Source organism: Notothenia rossii (genome assembly GCF_949606895.1).
Source record: "Notothenia rossii genome assembly, chromosome: 11".
NCBI classification, from domain to species: domain Eukaryota; kingdom Metazoa; phylum Chordata; class Actinopteri; order Perciformes; family Nototheniidae; genus Notothenia; species Notothenia rossii.
Genome location: NC_136910.1, coordinates 29,774,379 through 29,793,764, shown reverse-complemented (window position 1 = coordinate 29,793,764; position 19,386 = coordinate 29,774,379). Strand labels below are relative to the sequence as shown.

The 19,386-nt window shown below is 38.6% G+C and overlaps 1 protein-coding gene and 1 long non-coding RNA gene across 2 annotated transcripts; both read left to right on the top strand.

Annotated features, from left to right (window-relative positions):
• Nucleotides 1–1,847: 1,847 nt before the first annotated feature.
• Nucleotides 1,848–4,010, top strand: LOC307023514. The gene is made up of 4 exons (XR_013803727.1): nucleotides 1,848–1,939; nucleotides 2,535–2,591; nucleotides 2,834–2,902; nucleotides 3,584–4,010. It is a non-coding gene; the product is annotated as an uncharacterized lncRNA (long non-coding RNA).
• A 2,321-nt stretch (nucleotides 4,011–6,331) lies between these two features.
• On the top strand, nucleotides 6,332–10,278 carry LOC307025901 (uncharacterized protein). Its single transcript, XM_079660878.1, has 2 exons — nucleotides 6,332–7,552; nucleotides 7,704–10,278. Exons 1-2 carry the CDS (start codon nucleotides 7,203–7,205, stop codon nucleotides 9,856–9,858), a joined length of 2,505 nt encoding a protein of 834 aa, XP_079517004.1. The 5' UTR covers nucleotides 6,332–7,202; the 3' UTR covers nucleotides 9,859–10,278.
• Nucleotides 10,279–19,386: the final 9,108 nt, after the last annotated feature.

The following is a 19,386-nucleotide window of genomic DNA, read 5'->3' as shown; positions in this document are numbered from 1 at the left end:
GCGGTAGATTTTGTCAGTCTCACAACGGTATTGGGAAGTTTATTTACCGCGATATTCGGTATATCGTTACATCCCTACTATCTACATACATCTTATAAGAGTATAATACATGTATAATATCAGTTAAAATAAGTGCTTAAACATAGTTAACATTGCTATGTTTAAGCACTTGTTTAAGCAGATCATGTAAGTGTATTTCAAGTGCACTATGTATTAATTTATTGAGCTGTACTTAAGTCAGGTTTTAAAATTGTTTGACTGATAGAGATCATGCAATGTCATTATTTGTTTATTGATTGTTATGAACCTGCCTGAGGACCACAGATGGAAATGAGCTATCAGCTATAATCTGGCATATTGCATCTCTTCTCTTTGCTGAGATTAATGTTTTTGTATGCATGGTCCTTCTATAAATAAATACAAATGCAAATACACCGTAGTTGTGTATACTATGATATGTCAATAAACCTTAGAAAATCTTGAAATCTTGAAAGGGATGTGCAAAATAGTCATTATATACAGTCTTTAATTAACTATTAGTAGAGAATAACGAGTAATGAATATACTTTTCGGGATTCTATCAATATCTAATAATAAAAATAATAAAAATAATGAAAATGCAATAACGCGCTTTAACCACTAGGTTCCCCGTTTCTATCAGCTGTCCACCGTTATGGTGTAAATACAGTCAATCTACCAATTGGATCAAATATAAAAGTCAGACGAATTATTGTTTATACTGCAAGGAGGCGTATTGTGTGAAAAGAAATGTAAGATGTTGCTTAACTGCTGATATATTTAGGATCCACGTCACGTTTTCAGTTTGGCGGCATTTCCTCCTGTTTCTCTCTACAAAGCCCTCTTGTTTCTCATCAGGGCTCTATAAATATACAACTACGGCAGATATTTCATATTTAATGCAGCCGAACCGTGTATTACAATGCAGTTATGTGATGACTTTCAAAGAGAAAAGCAAGCACACTCGGAATATTGTATTATTTTATTTTTAAAATATGTTTTCGGATTTCACATTTTATAAACACCAAATCCCAGCGTGCTTAGCGGCTAAATCGAGCTGAGGATCTTGCCTCCGCCTGTTTCCGGTTTCGTATTTCGTAAGGATGTATTTTGTTGTACACACATTCCTTCACATTTCAATTTTAATTTACATTAAAGTATTTCGTGAGGCCTTCTAACATGTTTTTAAATATAACTACGGTTGTAGTTGAAGAGTTTGTAAATTAACATGAACCAAAGCTGTTTCCTGGCAACGCAATCACACAACGTCACGTCCGTTAATTTCACATCCACCTGGATTAACATCGATTTAATACATTAATGTAGCCTTTGTTTCTGCTAAAAGAGGTGTCGACCAGCTGGGGCAACAAAAAAATGTTCACAAAACCTATCAATGTCGTTTAATCAACAAGGATAATCTGGTGTTTTTGAGTTGATGAGTAGTGGAGATATCACTGTCAAATCAATTGACAGTAAGGAGAATACTTACTTCCTGGTGTACAATTATCCGTTATCCAATGGGAATGGACGCTCAAATTGCCTTTAAGGGCAGCCGACACAAATGAATGCCGTGCTTCCATGAGCGTCAAATCCCGCCGCAGATGGGAATACATTGCAGTCAGTTGAAAGCTATTTGCGTCCCTTTATGAAGCTGAAGGAGCCTAGGAGCGTCCCAACTGCACGCCTCGGGACCCTGACCAAGCATCGCTCCTGGACGTTTATGGAGTGAGAGTGTGTTGCACCAATCAATCTCATACATTTCGGGGAGGCCCCCGCCTCTCCAGCAATAGATTGATCTGATTGGAAGATTCAAATGTGCCTCAGCCTCTGTCTGTTCATGATGGCGCTGTCAAAGAGAAAGCATTCGTGCTTCGAAACGGAAAATTAAAAAGAAACGAGAGGAAAATACAGCACGAGTCAGGTATGTGTGCGAGCCTTTAAAACAATTTTAAATTGAAATAATTCTGCATGTACACTACAAGGAGTCTAGTTGCTTAATCCGTATGTCCCGTCTCTCGGCACTACAACAGCTACATTAGCTAACGTTAGATAAATTAGCTATGTTAGTTCCCCTTTGTATAAGTGTATAACCAGTCCGCAGCTTTGTGAACATTCAATTTAGAAGATTTTCAATGTTAAAGTCAACTGAGGTCGACCCAAAACAACCAAAAATAGCGGACCTTTAGATCGCTAACATTTAGCATAAGTCATTGGAGTTTAACATAGCGGAAATTAGCATCGCGGCTAACAGACATTTTCTGACTGGTGAAGATGATGAGCTGGTTAAGTAATGTGTTCTGATGTTAGTAGCTATGTAGGCTAACATTAGTTAGGCTATGTGTTGTGGACTAATGTATTCAAGTTAGTTCACATCTTAGTTGTTATTGCCCCTGCTGACAATTGTGTGGATAATAGCCTACAGTAAATAGAATTTCACATTTTGCTCTCCAATGTATGTTATTTAATGTTGACCCATAATACTATACATTTTACAGCAGTATTATTGAAATTCATAGGTCGAACTAAGCCTGCAAAACCACAAGTCAAGAGGACAGAGGAGCCAGATCGCAGTGGTGAGGAACGCACTGTCATTTCATTTCACTGTAATTTTTAAAGTTTTCACATATCACTTTATTCACTATTCAGCTTAGTTATTTATTCAGTTATTTTATTACTGGTACTGCTAATTGCACTATGCGTATTGTTGTATATTGTATACGTATGTATTTACTACTACTACTTACAAAATCGAGGGTTGTAGCTTTGTGTCTGGGTTTTTCTATGCCTTTGTTCATCGAAATTCTAATACTCATAGGCGACTACAACTCCTGCCGATGCCGAGGCCCAGTTCTCCCTTCCCACCACCCCAGACTCATTGTGCTAGGTAAAACTCTCATTCAATAAAAGTAGTCTTTTAAAGGTGGGGTTGGTAATTTTGGAGAAACCAGCTTGAGTGCGCTAGAATTTGAAAATACACAGCCGGAAAAAATATGCCACTTCCTTACAGAGCCCCTCCTCCAACACACACCAACGTGCACATGACCAATGAGGGCACGAGATAAGTTTGTGCACAGATGGAAGGCTGACAGGCAGGTAGGCCATCCAGTTATTTTAGCCGGGCCGGCTAAAATGATTGGTCGTGCTTTTTACAGTACTACGGCTTCCACAGATGACATGTTTTAATGGATTTGTCAAAGCACTTAAGATATTCATTGCTATCGGGATGTTAAGAGCATTCCATGGAATATAACAAAAAGTGTATCTCGAGCCGGTTTCTCAAACTTACCTTTAACTTTACCTTACCTTTAAAGATGAATGCAATTACATTTTAAAAGTTTTAAACAGAACTGTTACAGATTCAGATGCTTCGTCCAAATTCCATAAAACATACCAACCAGTAGCGCCACACTCAGATGAAAATGTACAAAGCCTATTCTTCCACTATTTGCATTCCCACATTATTCACTAAGCCAACTCATGCTTTAATATAGATATTATGGATATTGTTATAATTCCTGCTGTCTTTTGTGAACTTCTAATTATTTGTAATTGTTCTGTTCCACAGATGCTGTAGTAAACCACCATCCAGGGACCAAGACATCAGATATAAGAAAATCCATTAACACAAGAATTTGTGAGTTAAGGCACCAAGTAAAGCGAAAAAACAAGATGGGTGATTAAATAGGCCCTGTTCCGGACCTTGTTTTAATGAGTGATCAGCTCATGTTTAAAGTTGTCACCAGGTGAAACAAAAAACAAGATATTTAAATAGGATAACAGACTGCTCTTTTTGGCCCATTATGAAATAACAATGCATCATTTATTAACTATACCTATACAAAATGTAATACATTTTCCCTTCATTATGTAATAACACCTCCTTTTCTAATAATTTGCCCATTATGAAACAAGTTCAATGCAGATATGTAATACATGTCGCCAGATTTTGAAATATATTATTACATATTGCAGTGGTTATTACAAAATGAGTTGCAAACAATAACATTTCAACTATTTATTTATTTATTCAACCATGAGTTACTCATAATTAATTTAAAAGTATAAACTAGATCAAGTGTTACCATACCATATTCATTATTATTACTATTACTATTAGCCAACATGTATATCAACATCAATTTAGGGATATATTTACAGTTTGGTTATGGTTACATAATGAATATTACAGTTTTTTAAAAGGGCAACTCACACATTTTCTAATAACCATTGCAAAATGTAATAATTTATTACAAAATGTAGGGAAATGTATTTTATATTGCGTTCAAGCTGTTGATTACAGAATGCAGCAGATTATTACAAAATGTGGGTTTTATTACATAATTACGTGAAAATGGTCTTGAGTCATTACATAATGTGTTGTTTATAGGCCTTTTCTTTTATTCTTTCCTTGTCCTTCTTTTAATGAGTATTTTGATAACTGTTACACATTGATAGAAAAAAACGAATTAAAGATTTTTTTTAACAGAACATGCATTTCTCCTCATTGTGAACATACATTGCACTCATGTTCGGAATATATGGTACGTACATGGTATTTTATAAATCTGAATATATAGTGCATACATGTCCCCATATAATTGTGAATATATACTACATACATGTCCCCATATAATTAAGCAATAGCTCACGACAGGCCGTGGTATGCTCATTATATCACAGCTAAGGGGCGTGGTTCGGCCCAACGCGAAGAAGTTTATCCACCGAAGTGTGGCAATATGAAAGAAAAATACACCCTCTAATTTAAATATTTTTTATTAGTAAATAATGATGTTCAAAATAAAATAGTCCCTCCGTTGCCTATGCAACAACACTAACAGCTAGCGAACATATTAGACAGAGAGCGTTGATCCGTTATTTGGCTATTTATTTACATTCATTTTTATGTTGCCGTTTATTGTGCATCCACTGAAAAAGTGTCCAGCATCAGTAGCATGGCTTACGTGTATAGGTTGAGGTTGTTCTAGGCTGCTGCTTGGCGTGGCGAGGATATTGCTCCACTTTCTCCGGTCCCCGAGATTCGGCTTCCAGTAGCTCTGGAGAGAGCTTTCGCACCTGTGGCCACTAACGGTCACTTTCTGTGCTTTGTTTCAAAACCCGCATCAGAAAGCTTTTGAACTGGTGGTACTTTTCCAGTTGGTCTACCTGCTCTTCACGTAGCTCTGCATGTCGTCGTTTAGGTGCATTTTTTCTGGAGATAGGCACTGCTCAATCCACTCCTCAATACTATAGTAAGACCCCCCCGGAGGTCGAAGTTAATCTTAAATGTTTCCATCTTATGCTTTGTAAGTTTGTTTCGTAACGGAAGAAATGTAAATATATTTATAAAATGGACAAGTCAAATCTAGCAATCTGATTGGTCGATAGCGTTTTTGCGGACCTCTTTGATTACAGATTTGAAAACATCGTTGCTTGCTTTAAAAGTAGCACAATTCATTATGTCAAACCTTGGAAAGTGTCTAGATATCCCTGCCCTAATGCCAAAGGAACTGCACACTGAATATGTTTTGCCGTTTGATGTCTATGTCTGGACCGCTGCGTACAAAGGAGGGTTTCTGCCCCGTTACTTCTCCGCTGCTTTCTTGTTCCAGTTTGCTTTTCAGCCCAACTGTATACTGTTTTTCTCAGACGCGGAGGGATACTGACTTGTTTTGAAAAGTAACTTACAATTCTACCCGTGGTATACGCTCAGTATATCACGGCTAAGAATCAGATTGCTTGATTTGACTTGTCCGTTTTATAATTGTGAATATATAATACATACATGTCCCCATATAATTGTGAATATATAATACATACATTTCCCCATGCATATAAATGTTAATATATAGTAAATGTATGTTCACATATATACTAGGGCCGTCAAGTTAACGCATTAATAACGCGTTAACGCAAAAAAAAATTAACGCCACTAATTATTTGAACGCGATTAACGCATGTGCATTTTTTGTCCTCGGCCGCCCCGTAGTTTCAGAGCGCATCGAGTTTAAAATACCATCTACAGCTGATGCTGAAAGCCACGCTCCTGCCGTCCGCTTGCGGCAGACCACACTTCCACGCTCACCGGCAGGCACCGACTGGCCAACGGGAGGACCGGGAGGGTGTGTGTGGCGCGAGAGAGAGACCTTACGTGTATTGCAGTTGTTGTTAGCATCTGGTGCTAGCTAGCTTGTTTTTACATGCCTATAGTGTGTTGGTAAAATGTTTGAAATAAATCTGCCCCAGTTGGAGTCAAATATTTCCTAATTTGTATTTTACAAGTACACCTACCCACACACACACACACACACGAGTCATTCTATAATTAGGGGTACATGTCATGTCCATAGGTTGTGGTAATCCATTTTATTAAGTATTAAATTAATGCAATGATCAATTTTATATTGGGGCACATATTTATTTCATTTAATACAAAAAGCCGACAGATCACATAATGTATTTAGCAGAAAATGCATATTCAGTGCTGGAATTTGCTGTTTTGGTGCTGTCCGATTTGCTAAATGTCAGGGTTTGCTCTTCAGTTAAGCAATAACATACATATTTTTGTAAATAATTTTCATTATTGTTTAATTAAAATAATCATTAGAATATAAACAAGGTGTTTTCAAAACTATTTGGCTCATTTGTGTACATAAAATCACCCATTTTGTGCGTGTCCAAGAAATCTCTGCCAACTGTGTTACCCATTAAAAACACCCCTATAAATTATCAATGGTTTGCTCCAAAGTCATATTTACAGTATCAAGTGATGTCATTTCCTTTTTGGAGGGAATTCTGAAGACAGTGAGGCAAGTTTGTACTTCTCCTCTTCAATATTTCATCAATATTAAAGTGTACGCATAGAGTGGGTTAATTGATCATCAACTGTGTTATCAACATGTTTTTGTGAACTTACTTTAGATATTATATTTACAAATATACAGAGAGGGTGCATAAAAACATGATTTTATCAAGGTAATGTGGTGACCGGTTGAAGGTCTGCAGTTAGCACAAGACGCTAAAATGGCGGAAATGTCAACTGTGTTACCTCTCAACTGTGTTACCTCTCAACTGTGTTACCTATCAACTGTAACACGGTTGACAGGGATAAACACAGTTGACAATGTTGGCAGTTTATTGTCATAGTTTATGCTTATATTGAATGTTGAAATGAAACTTCACAGGGTATGGATGATTTTGATATTCAGTGGTTTGACATGATCCTTAAACCGAGTTATTTGTGTTTTAGAGCGATGAAGTTATCTGCTGCAGAGAAGCAGCGCCAGTACAGGGCACGGCGTAATTCTGATCCTCAGAGACGGGCAGCATACTTACAGAAACACAGAGAGACATGGCATGACAACAAAAACCTAGGGAAGGTGAAGACAGTAAAAGATTTAAGTGAGAGGGAGAAGAGAAGGAAACGAACATACTGGAGAAGAGCCCAACACCAGAGCAGAGAGAGAAAGAAAGTGATAGAGAATCAGGTTACCCCACCCCAGAGTCCTGAAAATGTTCCACAGCCTGACATGCCAAGGTAAAGATTTATTGAAACACAGAAAACAAGTTTAAGAATAGATTTGATTATGAAATGATAATACATGATAAGACACTAGTAACTGCTTGTCATCATTACTCCATTCAGTAAGCATATAATACATGATCCATTGCTTTGTGTATCACTTCAGACAGAGAATTGCTGGAAGGAAGAAAGTCAAGAGAAGGGAGTCCAAGTTATACAGGGAGGTTCAAGCTTTGAATGAATTACTCAAACAACAGAAGAGAAAAACTGACAAATATAGAAAAAGATTTAGAAGGCTACAGCAAGTGTCAGAGTCACCCAGATCAAAAACCAGGCGCCTGTTAGGAAGGATTTCTGTGCCTACAGAAGTGCACAAAACATTAGTTTTCCACCATGCCCTAGTGGACAACATTAGTACAAAGTATGCCTCTACCACACACAAAAAGACTAGGCAGGTAATTGCAGCTCTTGTGTCAGGAAGGATCTTGAAAAAATACAAGTTCAAAAAAAGAATCCAGGAGACCCTATCAATTTCAAGAAAACAACAGAGCCACAGTGAGATATCCACCATCCCCAACAAGTTGAAGTATAGATCTTTATGCTATAAACTGGGCAACAACGTTCTGTCCTTCATGACAAGGGATGAGAATAGCCGTCTCACAGCTGGAAAATCCCAAACAATAACAAGAGGGAAGAAAAAAAAACAGAAAAGGTTCTTAAACGACACCATGAGAAACCTGCACAGGAGATTCCTCCTTGAGAGCCCCAACTGCAGGATCTCATATTCTTTGTTCTGCCGTATGCGGCCCTTCTGGGTAGTCCAGCCATCCATTGCAGACAGAGAGACCTGCCTTTGCAAGGTACATGAAAATCTTTGTTTTCTTGCAGAGAAACTACATTCTCTCCGACTCATTGGGAGAACTGACTTGGAGGGAATGGCAGAGTCAATATGCTGTGACTCAAAGTCAAAAGACTGCATGTACAATGAATGTCCTAACTGCAAAGATAGAGACTTTCCAGTCGCAAGTGAGGGAGATTTGCAAGCAAGTGTTTTTATCACACAGTGGAAAACGGAGACTGTTCTCAGAGAGAAGAAGAACAAGGAAGGTGAAAAAGAAAAAATGGCTGTCAAAATGACAATGAAAAAGAAGACAGAAACGACTCTGCAGGATGTACTCGAGCTCTTCCAGCGCCAACTTACACACTTCAAAAGACACCAGTTCAACATAAAGCAGCAATTCACCTACTACCGGGAACTAAAGAGGAGCATGACGGATCATGAATGCTTAATTCATGTCGATTTCTCCGAAAATTACGCCTGCAAGTACTCCTCTGAAATCCAAGCTGTACATTTTGCATCAAACCAGCAGCAGGCAACTCTCCACACTGGAGTTCTACATGTTGGTGGAGTGGAAGAGCATGTGTGCTTTAGCACAATCAGTCCATCAAAGGAGAAAGGCCCTGCAGCCATATGGACCCACCTATCCCCAATACTCAACCTGGTCAGGGCTTCCTATCCCAAAGTGACTGTTGTGCATTTCTTTAGTGATGGGCCGTGCACACAATACAGACAGAAAGGCAATTTCTATCTGTTTTGTACTAAGCTGCAAAAGTGTGGTTTCCAGTCAGGCACCTGGAACTTTTTTGAGGCAAGCCATGGTAAGGGTGCTCCAGATGGAGTTGGAGGCCTCCTCAAAAGGACTGCTGACAGGCTTGTTAGCCATGGGAAAGATATCCCCAACCCTGAGCTCTTCTTCAACTCACTGGTGGATGCACAGACCAAAGTCAAACTCTTCTTTATCAGTGAGGATAGAGTAGATGAATCGACAAAGAGCATGCCAGATCGTCTCCCGGTGGTGCCATCAACCATGCGCATTCACCAAGTGGTAACAGTGACCCCGGGACGAATCAGTTACCGGGATGTGAGCTGCCTTTGCTCAACAAGACAGACCCTGGAGTGTCAGTGTTACAACACGAAAACCTTCACCTTTGAGGCTCAGGCAACAGCACCCACACAGGAGGATGAGAGTCTGCATGAGGCCCAAATACATTGGCAAAACACAGACATCATCGGCCAGTGGTGTATCTTAAATTATGATGACAACATTTATCCTGGAATAATACAAGAGGTGAATGAAAGTCATGTTGAGGTTAAATGTATGCACCGGATTGGAGTCAATCGCTTTTTCTGGCCTAAGCGGGAGGATGTTCTGTGGTATTTACATGAGGACATGATCAGAATTATTCCTCCACCAACTTCTGTGACCTCACGACATGTGGAGATCGACAGAGACATATGGTCAAAGATCTCAGCGATGTGAACTGTCTTAAAACAAAAGAAACACGAAACATAAAAATGAAATACAAGAGGATGAGTTATAAATGTTTTGTGCATGAGATTAATAAAAGGAAAAAAATGTTTTTTAAATGTAGAATATGTTAAAGTTGAAGATGTTTGGATTCTACTTGAGTTAAGGACAGAAGTTAGGGATGTGAAAAGATGTATTAAATAATTGTTTTAACTATGTTCACAGTAGCTATGAGATGAGTTTAAGTATTGTGATGTTTTTTAATCTTCTTAATTCATCACTTTTGTGATCAAAATAAAAATGTTATCTTTAAGAAAGGTTTCTGTTGTTCTCTTAATGCGTCCTGTCACCTGTGTTACTTCATCAACTGTGTTACTGTGTCTGTCAACTGTGTTCCGTGTGTTTTTTTGTGTAATAAATATTTGAAATGTTGGTTTATTTGTAAGACAAATTATGGGGTATTTCTCTAGAAAGGGAAGTTTTACATAAGGATGGTGAATAACTCTAAAGTCAATTTAACATGGATTTACGTCGAAAAAGGATTCATCCTTGATGATAGCACCTCACAGAATGTCCATCATTAAGCTTAAATTTCATATTTTCAGATCAGTTAGACAGAACATCTCCAAAACCCTAGTGAATAGACTTAAAAACTTTCAAACAAATGTTTTATCAAATGTGTAGTACTTCATTCATGTTTTATATGACATATCATTTGTCTGTAACACAGTTGACAAAATAATGCATTGAATGTTTATTTTCATTAAAATGTTTTAAAAGTCATCAAAGCTTAAGCTTGGCAGTTGATGAATTTAGCACGTTGAGAGAGTATTTTATGAAAACAACTAGATTATTTATTTAAAAAAACAGTAATTTCTTGACTTTTTGGTTCATGTGAAATGTACCCCTTTTTTTATTATAGAATGACTCACACACACACACACACACACACACACACACACACACACACACACACACACACACACACACACACACACACACACACACACACACACACACACACACACACACTTTGTATTGTATTATTGTATGAGAGAGGTTCCAGATTTAATTGAGGCAAATATTTGTAATGTTCAGAGGTTGTTGTGTTTAATATTCCTGAAAATATTTGTCATTGTTCAAATGATAATAAACATTAGCATAAAGTATATTTGTCCACTCATATGTTAATAAGAGTATTACAAACTTAAAATATTCCTCTCAGGTACATTTAGAACAGATAAAAAATGTGCGATTAATAGCGATTAACTATGGACAATCATGCGATTAATCGCGATTAAATATTTTAATCGACTGACAGCCCTAATATATACACAACCAATATATTATATATATTTACATATATTACTCAATATTTGGAAAGCGGCAACTACTGATGTATTATCCCATATATTGCAATATATTAACACAATATATTATTCTATATATCAATATATTGTAATATATTAACTAGGGGTTTAACGGTACCCGTACCGAAACTATTCGGTACAGGCCCTTCGGTTCGGTACACGTGTGTTCCGAAGTGTACCGAACGAATATAACGTTAAATGTAAAAAATTGAGAACGTGAACAACTTTTTGGAAGTAATCTCAGATGCTGCGTCGCAGCATTCAGAGTCATTTGCTCACATTGGGTTCCTCCAAATCCTCCAGCATCATTGAAGTCTCCGGTTTGGGAACATTTTGGTTTCGCAGTTACGTACAAGGATGATGGACAAAGACAGGTGGACCGAACCAAAGCTGTTTGTCGGCATTGTTCAACTAAAATTGGTTACGCAGCTGGCAATACATCAAACTTTCACAGTGCACACTCATTTGAAAAGGCATCACCCGAACGTGAATATCACCGGTACCAAAAGAAAAAAGACTGAAGTGCAAACCCAACTCCCACTAGCATTTAAGCCTCCACCACTCGCAAAAAGTTCAGACCGAGCCAAAGCTATTACAAACGCCAAATATCCTTATGTTGCCATTTTAGCAAAGCGCTACCTGGCTGTATCTGCTACCTCTGTCCCTAGCGAGAGGGCGTTCTCCACAGCGGGAGACATTGTTAGTGCCAGCAGATCTGCCCTTTCGTCAAGCAATGTGGACAAGTTAATTTTTCTTTAAAAAAACATGAAAATACAATGACAAGCAAGTCATAATGTCAAACTGGCTGCTTAGGTACTAGTGCAGTACAATTCAAATACAGATTATTTCAGTTAATCGAAATGCTGCACCTTAATGTTTGTTTTATTATATTTTGTATTTATTTGAGTGAATACATTATTCACAGTTTAATAATAATAATAATTTAAAAAAAAACTTTTTTAACTTTTTTATGTTTTGTGATAATTTGTTCTGCTTTACTGAAAACGTACCGAACCGAAATGTTTGTGAACCGTTACATCCCTAATATTAACATAATATATTATTCTACATATCTTCAATATATTTTGTAGATATTAATACATATGTTTTTCATGTTGATTATTAATCAGTATCAGTTGGTGTAGCCAACAGCAAGATTTCCTTTATTAAATATTTTCAATTAACCAGTAAATCAGAAAACAAAAAATAATGCAATATATTGACAGTTAGCATGGGGAAATATATTTTCTTTGCGTAGCCTACCTTACTTAACTATATTTGTTATTTTCTTTTAGCTAATTAGCTGTAAACTCGAGGCACGGGCAGTTTAGTAATTTGTTCATCAGCACTCACCTTCAAAATAAGCCAAGAAAAGCCGGCATAACATGGGACAGTAAAGTGGGAGGTGCTGCTACCTGTCTGTCTGAAGTGACTGCCGATGTCCGCTGTGCGCGAGACATGGAGGGAGGGAGGGTAGAGAGAGCATCGGAACTTCACAGTCTAATATCCCGACCTGATATTTTTAATTTTGTATTCAATCAATATATTTTTGGAAAGGGAAACTGTGCGCAAACAGCAGTAGATGTATATTCATTTATAAAAATTTAAAAAAGGTGAAAAAAAGGGCACTTTCTCTGGAGGAAGAAAAAGGGCAGCGGCTCAAGCCCACACTAGATGTCTGTGCACGTGCCTGCTCTCCACCATCCATACCTACTCCTTCCGCCATGCCTACTGCCACTTCTACCCACTCATCTCCACCTGTCAACCAAGAGCCTGAATACCAACAGATGATACCTCTGACTATAACCATTGAAGAAGAAAATGAAGTTCAAAAAATGTCCTTTAACTGAGTAGAAACGCAACTCGTCCTAGTTTGCAACTATTGTTAGGTGGCTAAATGTTCTGCCAAGTTGAAAAGCTGCTGCTTAAAAAAAATGTGATATTGAAATATTCTGCCTGTTTGAACTGTTACCTCTAAACACTGACACTGTTACTGTGCTCCTTTGCACCTTTTTATTTTTTTGAATTGATAAGTATTTTTATTTAATGGTTATGCACTGTTCTACCTCAATATGTGGTGCCTTTTATACATATTTTGTATATCTTGTCTCAAAGATAGGCTACCTTAATACCTGTTTGTAGTATTTTTTGCAGTATAGCAGTTGTTTTTATACTGTAGCAAAGTCTGACATTTTTGCATTTGGACCAACATATTTTTGGAGTTTACAGTATGTTAAAAAAAAGTATTGTCGATAACTCCAAAAGCACTTTTCTTTTATTGTAATGAAACGTGACATGTATTAGCTCAATGGATATTCATTACAGAACATGCAGTATCTTTAACATTGAACATGATCATGATCCAATATCTATACATCATTTAAAAAAAAGTAACAAACATATAACAATAATAAAGTTATAGCAAGGTATGAGTTTCTGCAGGTTGAGTTTCATACAAGTAGGAAAAGTGAACAAGATTGCTGCCTTGAGGGAATTACATTAATCCAAAAAGTTATCTGATTTCGGAAGTAATATATACAGGTTTTACAGTTAATGTGTTTACACAAAGCCCTTCTAAAAGTCGAAACCAGTTCCTGGTACCAATTATTGCTGTTGGCCCGACTGTGGAATAACGTTGGACTGTTTTAGGCCAGAATCAATACTCAGAGGTGTTATCAGTTTATTAGCAGCGTTGCTGTGCCAGAAACTCCCCCGATAAGGTTGTAATGTAGCCTTAGTCCAAACAGCAGCTAAATGGACTGAACAAGCTGCTGTTTGTGTCTGTCAGCTGGAAGTTGGATCGTATCTGCAAAACGGAGGACTAGAGAGACAACAAACCGAGCGAAGGAGAGAAGGGAGGCTTAAATCCATGCTGCTCAGCCAGGTGATAGAGACATACTATACACTCTGCACACATTTTAGAGGAGCAAATCATGTGCAAAAGAACAGAATTAAGCTTCCAACGAATGTTAAAAATATGAACTCAGTGAATAAAATCTTCTTAGATCGTACTTCAATTCAAAACATAATAAAAGATGGATTTGTAGTCCGTCGGCCGGGAGCTTTACTGCTACATTAGGAGGAGGAACCAGATCCTTTTGACTTAAATATGTATATATGTTCATTTAATCCATTTCTTATTTTAAGAGTTACTTACCTGTATAGAACTTAAATTGAATTGTATCTTTAATTGTATTAATCTTGTGTGAATCTGTTCTGTCCTGTTTTTTCAATCTCACTCTGTTGCTGCTTAAAGGTCCAATGTCATGCTTTTCCGGTTATTACCCATCCCCTTGTGTGTTATGTAGCTTTTTCTGCATGTCAACGGTCTGCAGAGTCACAAACCCTCAAAGTACACCCTGTAGCGAGTAAAACTCTAACACAGAGAAGACCTGTCTATGCTGCCCCAGAACGCCTCGTTGGACATTTTTATTTTTCAATTAATTTCTTCCTGGTCATAATGACGTAACGGCTCCTTACACACACACACACACACACACACACACACACACACACACACACACACACACACACACACACACACACACACACACACACACACACACACACACACACACACACACACACACACACACACACACCCCCACACACACACACACACACACACACACACACCGACCTACAGTGTGGTTTTATAGTATAGTGTGTTAAAATATTTGTTGTTTTTATAAACCTACAGTGTGGTTTTATTGTATAGTACGTTGGTAAAATGTTTGTTTTACATACCTAGTGTGTGTTGGTAAAATGTTTGAAATAAATCTGCCCTAGTTGGAGTCAAATGTTACCTATGTTTCCGTTTTTTTTATTGTGCAAGTACACCTACACACACTGACCTACAGTGTGGTTTTATTGTATAGTGCGTTGGTACAGTTACATACACACACACCTACACTTACACACACCGACACACACTCACACACAACAAAATACAAATAAAAATAATTTTAATTTTTTTTAATATATATATATATATATTTTTTTTTTGTTTTGGGTGGAATGAATACCTATAGTGATTCAATGCAATACAATGATTTTTATAGTCTGGTACCTGAAAAAGGTCAAATGTGCCCAAATGTGCCCAAAGCTTATTCCGCCTGGACTTTATTTTGATAAACCTCTCTAAAAAGGTCAAATTTCACTTGTTTTTGCCTCAATCTTGATACAGGGTACTTATTATATGTTATACTTTGGATTCCTAAAGCTTTTAGGCTACTAACCCATCATTCAAGGTTGGTCTTAACCAGTGGCGGCTGGTGGAAAATATTTTTGGTGGGGCTGTTGATATAGTGAGTAAAACATTTTTTTTTGGGAGAAATGACCCCTTAAATTGGGACTTCTGGTGATGTAATGGCCCCATAAAATCGTGGTTCTAGGGCCAGGAACAACCAGGCGGAGTCGGGCTGAGTATGCTAAACTAACTGCGGTCAAGCCAGCCTCCACTCGGGAAAACCTAGTCAAGCCAGCCCTCACGTGATATTGCCGTGCGCGAATATCCTATGCATTACGTTAGAGTAAAAAAATCATCCCTCTGTGTTTAGATGAGAATAAAACAAAAACTGTCCAGTATCAAAGACTCATTTCACTTCAGGGTGATAGCAGGACATCCCATCTAGTCACTCAGAAGAAATCAGGACATTCTGATGTACAGTTTCAAAATAAAATACCTTTGAAGTCTCATATATGAGCTATCATCCCTTTCCTCAAAGGTCTTTTAAAAAAGGTATTTTTCCGAGTGGAGACTGGCTTGACCGCAGTCTAAAACTAGAGAGAGAATCGCTGTCAAGGGGGCTACAACTACAACAAGATGAACATATTTGACCGTGATTTAATTGTAATACACGTTTCAAAATGATGCCGAAGTAACAACATACTGATACCGGATAGTAAAAACCATGAATTAAGGCTTTGACAAGTCTGCAGACAGACGGCAGGCGAAAAACCTTTTAAAATGCGTGTTTTCTAATGGAGATTTGGCTAAGCTAACGTTGTAAATGCTCCGACCGTCCACACTCACAACAACGGCCTATACAGACATAAATAAACCAGCGACTGTATTCGCCATGACACCGACAGTATGTGGTTTGTACTTGTTTAACTTTTGTCTAGTTTCTGAACAGATATGGAGAGCTGTGAGCATCGGCGTCGCGAGACCCTTTTCACGGGGGCACGTGCCCCCCTGTAGATCTGAGGTGCCCCGGTATGCCTGGGTCACTGATTTTTTAATTAATTTATGAATTTATTCAGGGTTCGAAATGGCGACACGCCCGCACGCCCGGGTCTAGTAACTTTCCTATCGGACTAGTAACTCTATGCACTTGCCTGCCCGTGTGTCTGGTAACTTTATAACCCCTTTGCACGGAGCGTCTTTTACAAGCATTGTGGCCGTCAATGCGAACTCAATTTTGCTACTGTAAACCTCTCTTGCACAGCATAAGACTAGTCCTATTCAGCACACGCTGCTTTCATTTGTTTATTCGAATGTTTTTTGTCCCTTCTGATAACCCGTAGTGTTGATGCGTGTTTTGCCTTGGTAGTTCAGGATACCATGAAATAAAGCTTGGGGTCAATCTGGTAAGCAACGTAATTTTACGATGAACATAATCTTAGTTTTAGAAGTGAAGGTCACACAGGAGTAGGCTATATATTTTTAATGAGTTTGCCTGGAAGCTAATCGTATAGGCTACACTGTTAAATGTTATGTGATTTGTATAAATAGCACTTTTTAATCATTTATAAAACATAATAGACTAGGCTAAATGGATGGAGATGTGAATAGCAGTGACATGCGCTGAGGTTCGTGGCTGGTGAGGCACTGATAGTTTCAGTGTCAGATTTAGAAATATATAAACCCAAGTATCTTAAATCACGAAATCTATTATTGAGGTGAAACATTTTCAAAGAAATGTGGCTTTGAACGTGAGTAGTCGATGGAGTTATCCTAACCGTCTTTTGAAACATACCTTTTAGCTCCGGCGTTGGTTTCCCATTATTTATCACTTCACGATTTGATTGATTTGATAGTATTCTGTATTTTAGTATTTAGTATCTTGTAAATGGACATCAGAAAGTTATTCGCTCGGAGCAGGGATAAAGCAGCAAGGAGAAATGAGAGAGGTAAGCTAGGTAACAAGGCAACCCAAACCACTTTTAGGTAACAACCCACAAGTTGAGTTCACCACTGGTCACTAGCCTAACAGTTACATATCTGTCCAGACAAAGAGGAGCAGCAGAGTGTCGGAGGAGGTGAAGGAGAGAGGGATGTTGATGAGCACGAGCAGAGGTGATATGGCTATTCATTTAATATTAATTAGGAATAACTGCAAACAGGTTATACACAAGTAACCTTACATCTGCATATGTAAAAATGTAGATAATGAAAATGCAGACATTAGACTGTAATATGTTCATGTTGTTTCAAGACTCAGTGCAGCAGAGTGCAGAGGAGGAGAGGAGGAGATTGAAGGGACACAGGAAGGGATGACACTGAGAGATGACACTGACAGGTGAGAGTGAGACTCAGCTGACAATGTAGTTAGCTACTGTAAATGTCCCTACTTATAGATGTGATGAATGTTATTTGAACTTTTAATGGTTATCTGAGGTAACTATTGAGCATATGATTTTTTTGTACGTTGCACCAGACAGGAGAGTCAGAGGGCAGAAGAGATTGAGCTGGTTGAGGCAGGGGAAAGGCAGAGAGAGAAGGAAGGACAACAAGAGACAGACAGGCCGGAGAGATCACACCCCAGAGATGAGACTGAGAAAACAGTTGCCACAGTGGCAGAGAACATTAGACTGGGGGCAAGAGAAAAAAGCAGTGTCCACAATCTTGAGGGACATACAAGTGATCTTGGGGGAAAGGAGTCTGGCCCAAACCAAGTTAAGTTGTCAAAATATCCCCAGCACAACTTTGGTGCAAAGAATCGATCATTTAACGCCAACTGGTTTGAAAGCTTTACATGGCTGGAATATTCCAAGGCTAAAGATGCAGCGTTTTGTTTTCCCTGTAGAATATTTGGGAAACATTTGAAGAATGACACCTTTGTAAACACTGGCTTTCAAAATTGGAAAAAAGCTCTGGATGTCTATAGAGAGCATGAGAAATCACCAGCACATAAGGCAAGCATGCAGTCTTGGTGTAGTTATAAAGCCAGTGAGGCTCATGGCAGTGTTGTCGACCATTTGGATTCTGCCAGTGAGCATGAAATAAAAGAGAGACGGGAGTACCTCAGCCGGGTTGTAGCTGTTACCAAGTTTTTGGGAAAACAAAATATCCCATTCCGTGGCCATGATGAGGGCATGTCCAGCGACAACCAGGGGAACTTTCTGGAATGCATGAACCTCTTGAAAGAGTTCGACCCTTTCCTTCAGACATATTCAGCACCATCACACACTACATACTTGTCACCTTCATCACAAAATGAAGTAATTCAGTGCTGTGCCCAGGAGATAACAAAAGCTATCAGTAAAGACATTAAGGAGGCTGGAATGTTTTCAGTGATGGCTGACGAAGCAAGAGATGGCAGCACTGAGCAGCTAGCTGTGTGTGTCCGACATGTTGATGGGGGGAGTGTGCAAGAACATTTACTAGCTATGGTAGATTTGAAGGGTTTTGACGCGGAGTCCATTACAACTGCCATTGAACAACAGCTAAGGTTGAATGGCATAGACCATGTGAAGGTGGTTGCACAGGCTTATGATGGCGCCTCAGTCATGAGTGGGGCTGTTGGAGGGGTCCAAGCAAAGTTCCGAGAGAACCATCCCATGGCCATTTATGTGCACTGCTATGCACATCAATTGAATTTAGTGCTCTGTTCCACATGTCTGGCCATACCAGAGACCAGGAAGTTATTTGACCTCCTGCAGAATGTCTATACATTCTTTTCTGGCTCCCTTGTGAACCATGACAAGTTTAAGGAGACTCAGAAACAGCTTGGCTTACAAGCTTCTGAGCTTGTACAGCTGTCCAAGACCCGATGGTCTTGCCAGCTGAGGTCTATCAACGCTATGATAGAGAATTTCCCAGCAGTTCTCACGTGCCTGTCCAATATCAGCAACCCTACGGCTGTGGGTCTGCATGCCAACCTTGCAAGGTTCTCCACAGTTTATCTATTGATGATGTTCAAGACTTTTTTATCTGTGACAGAAA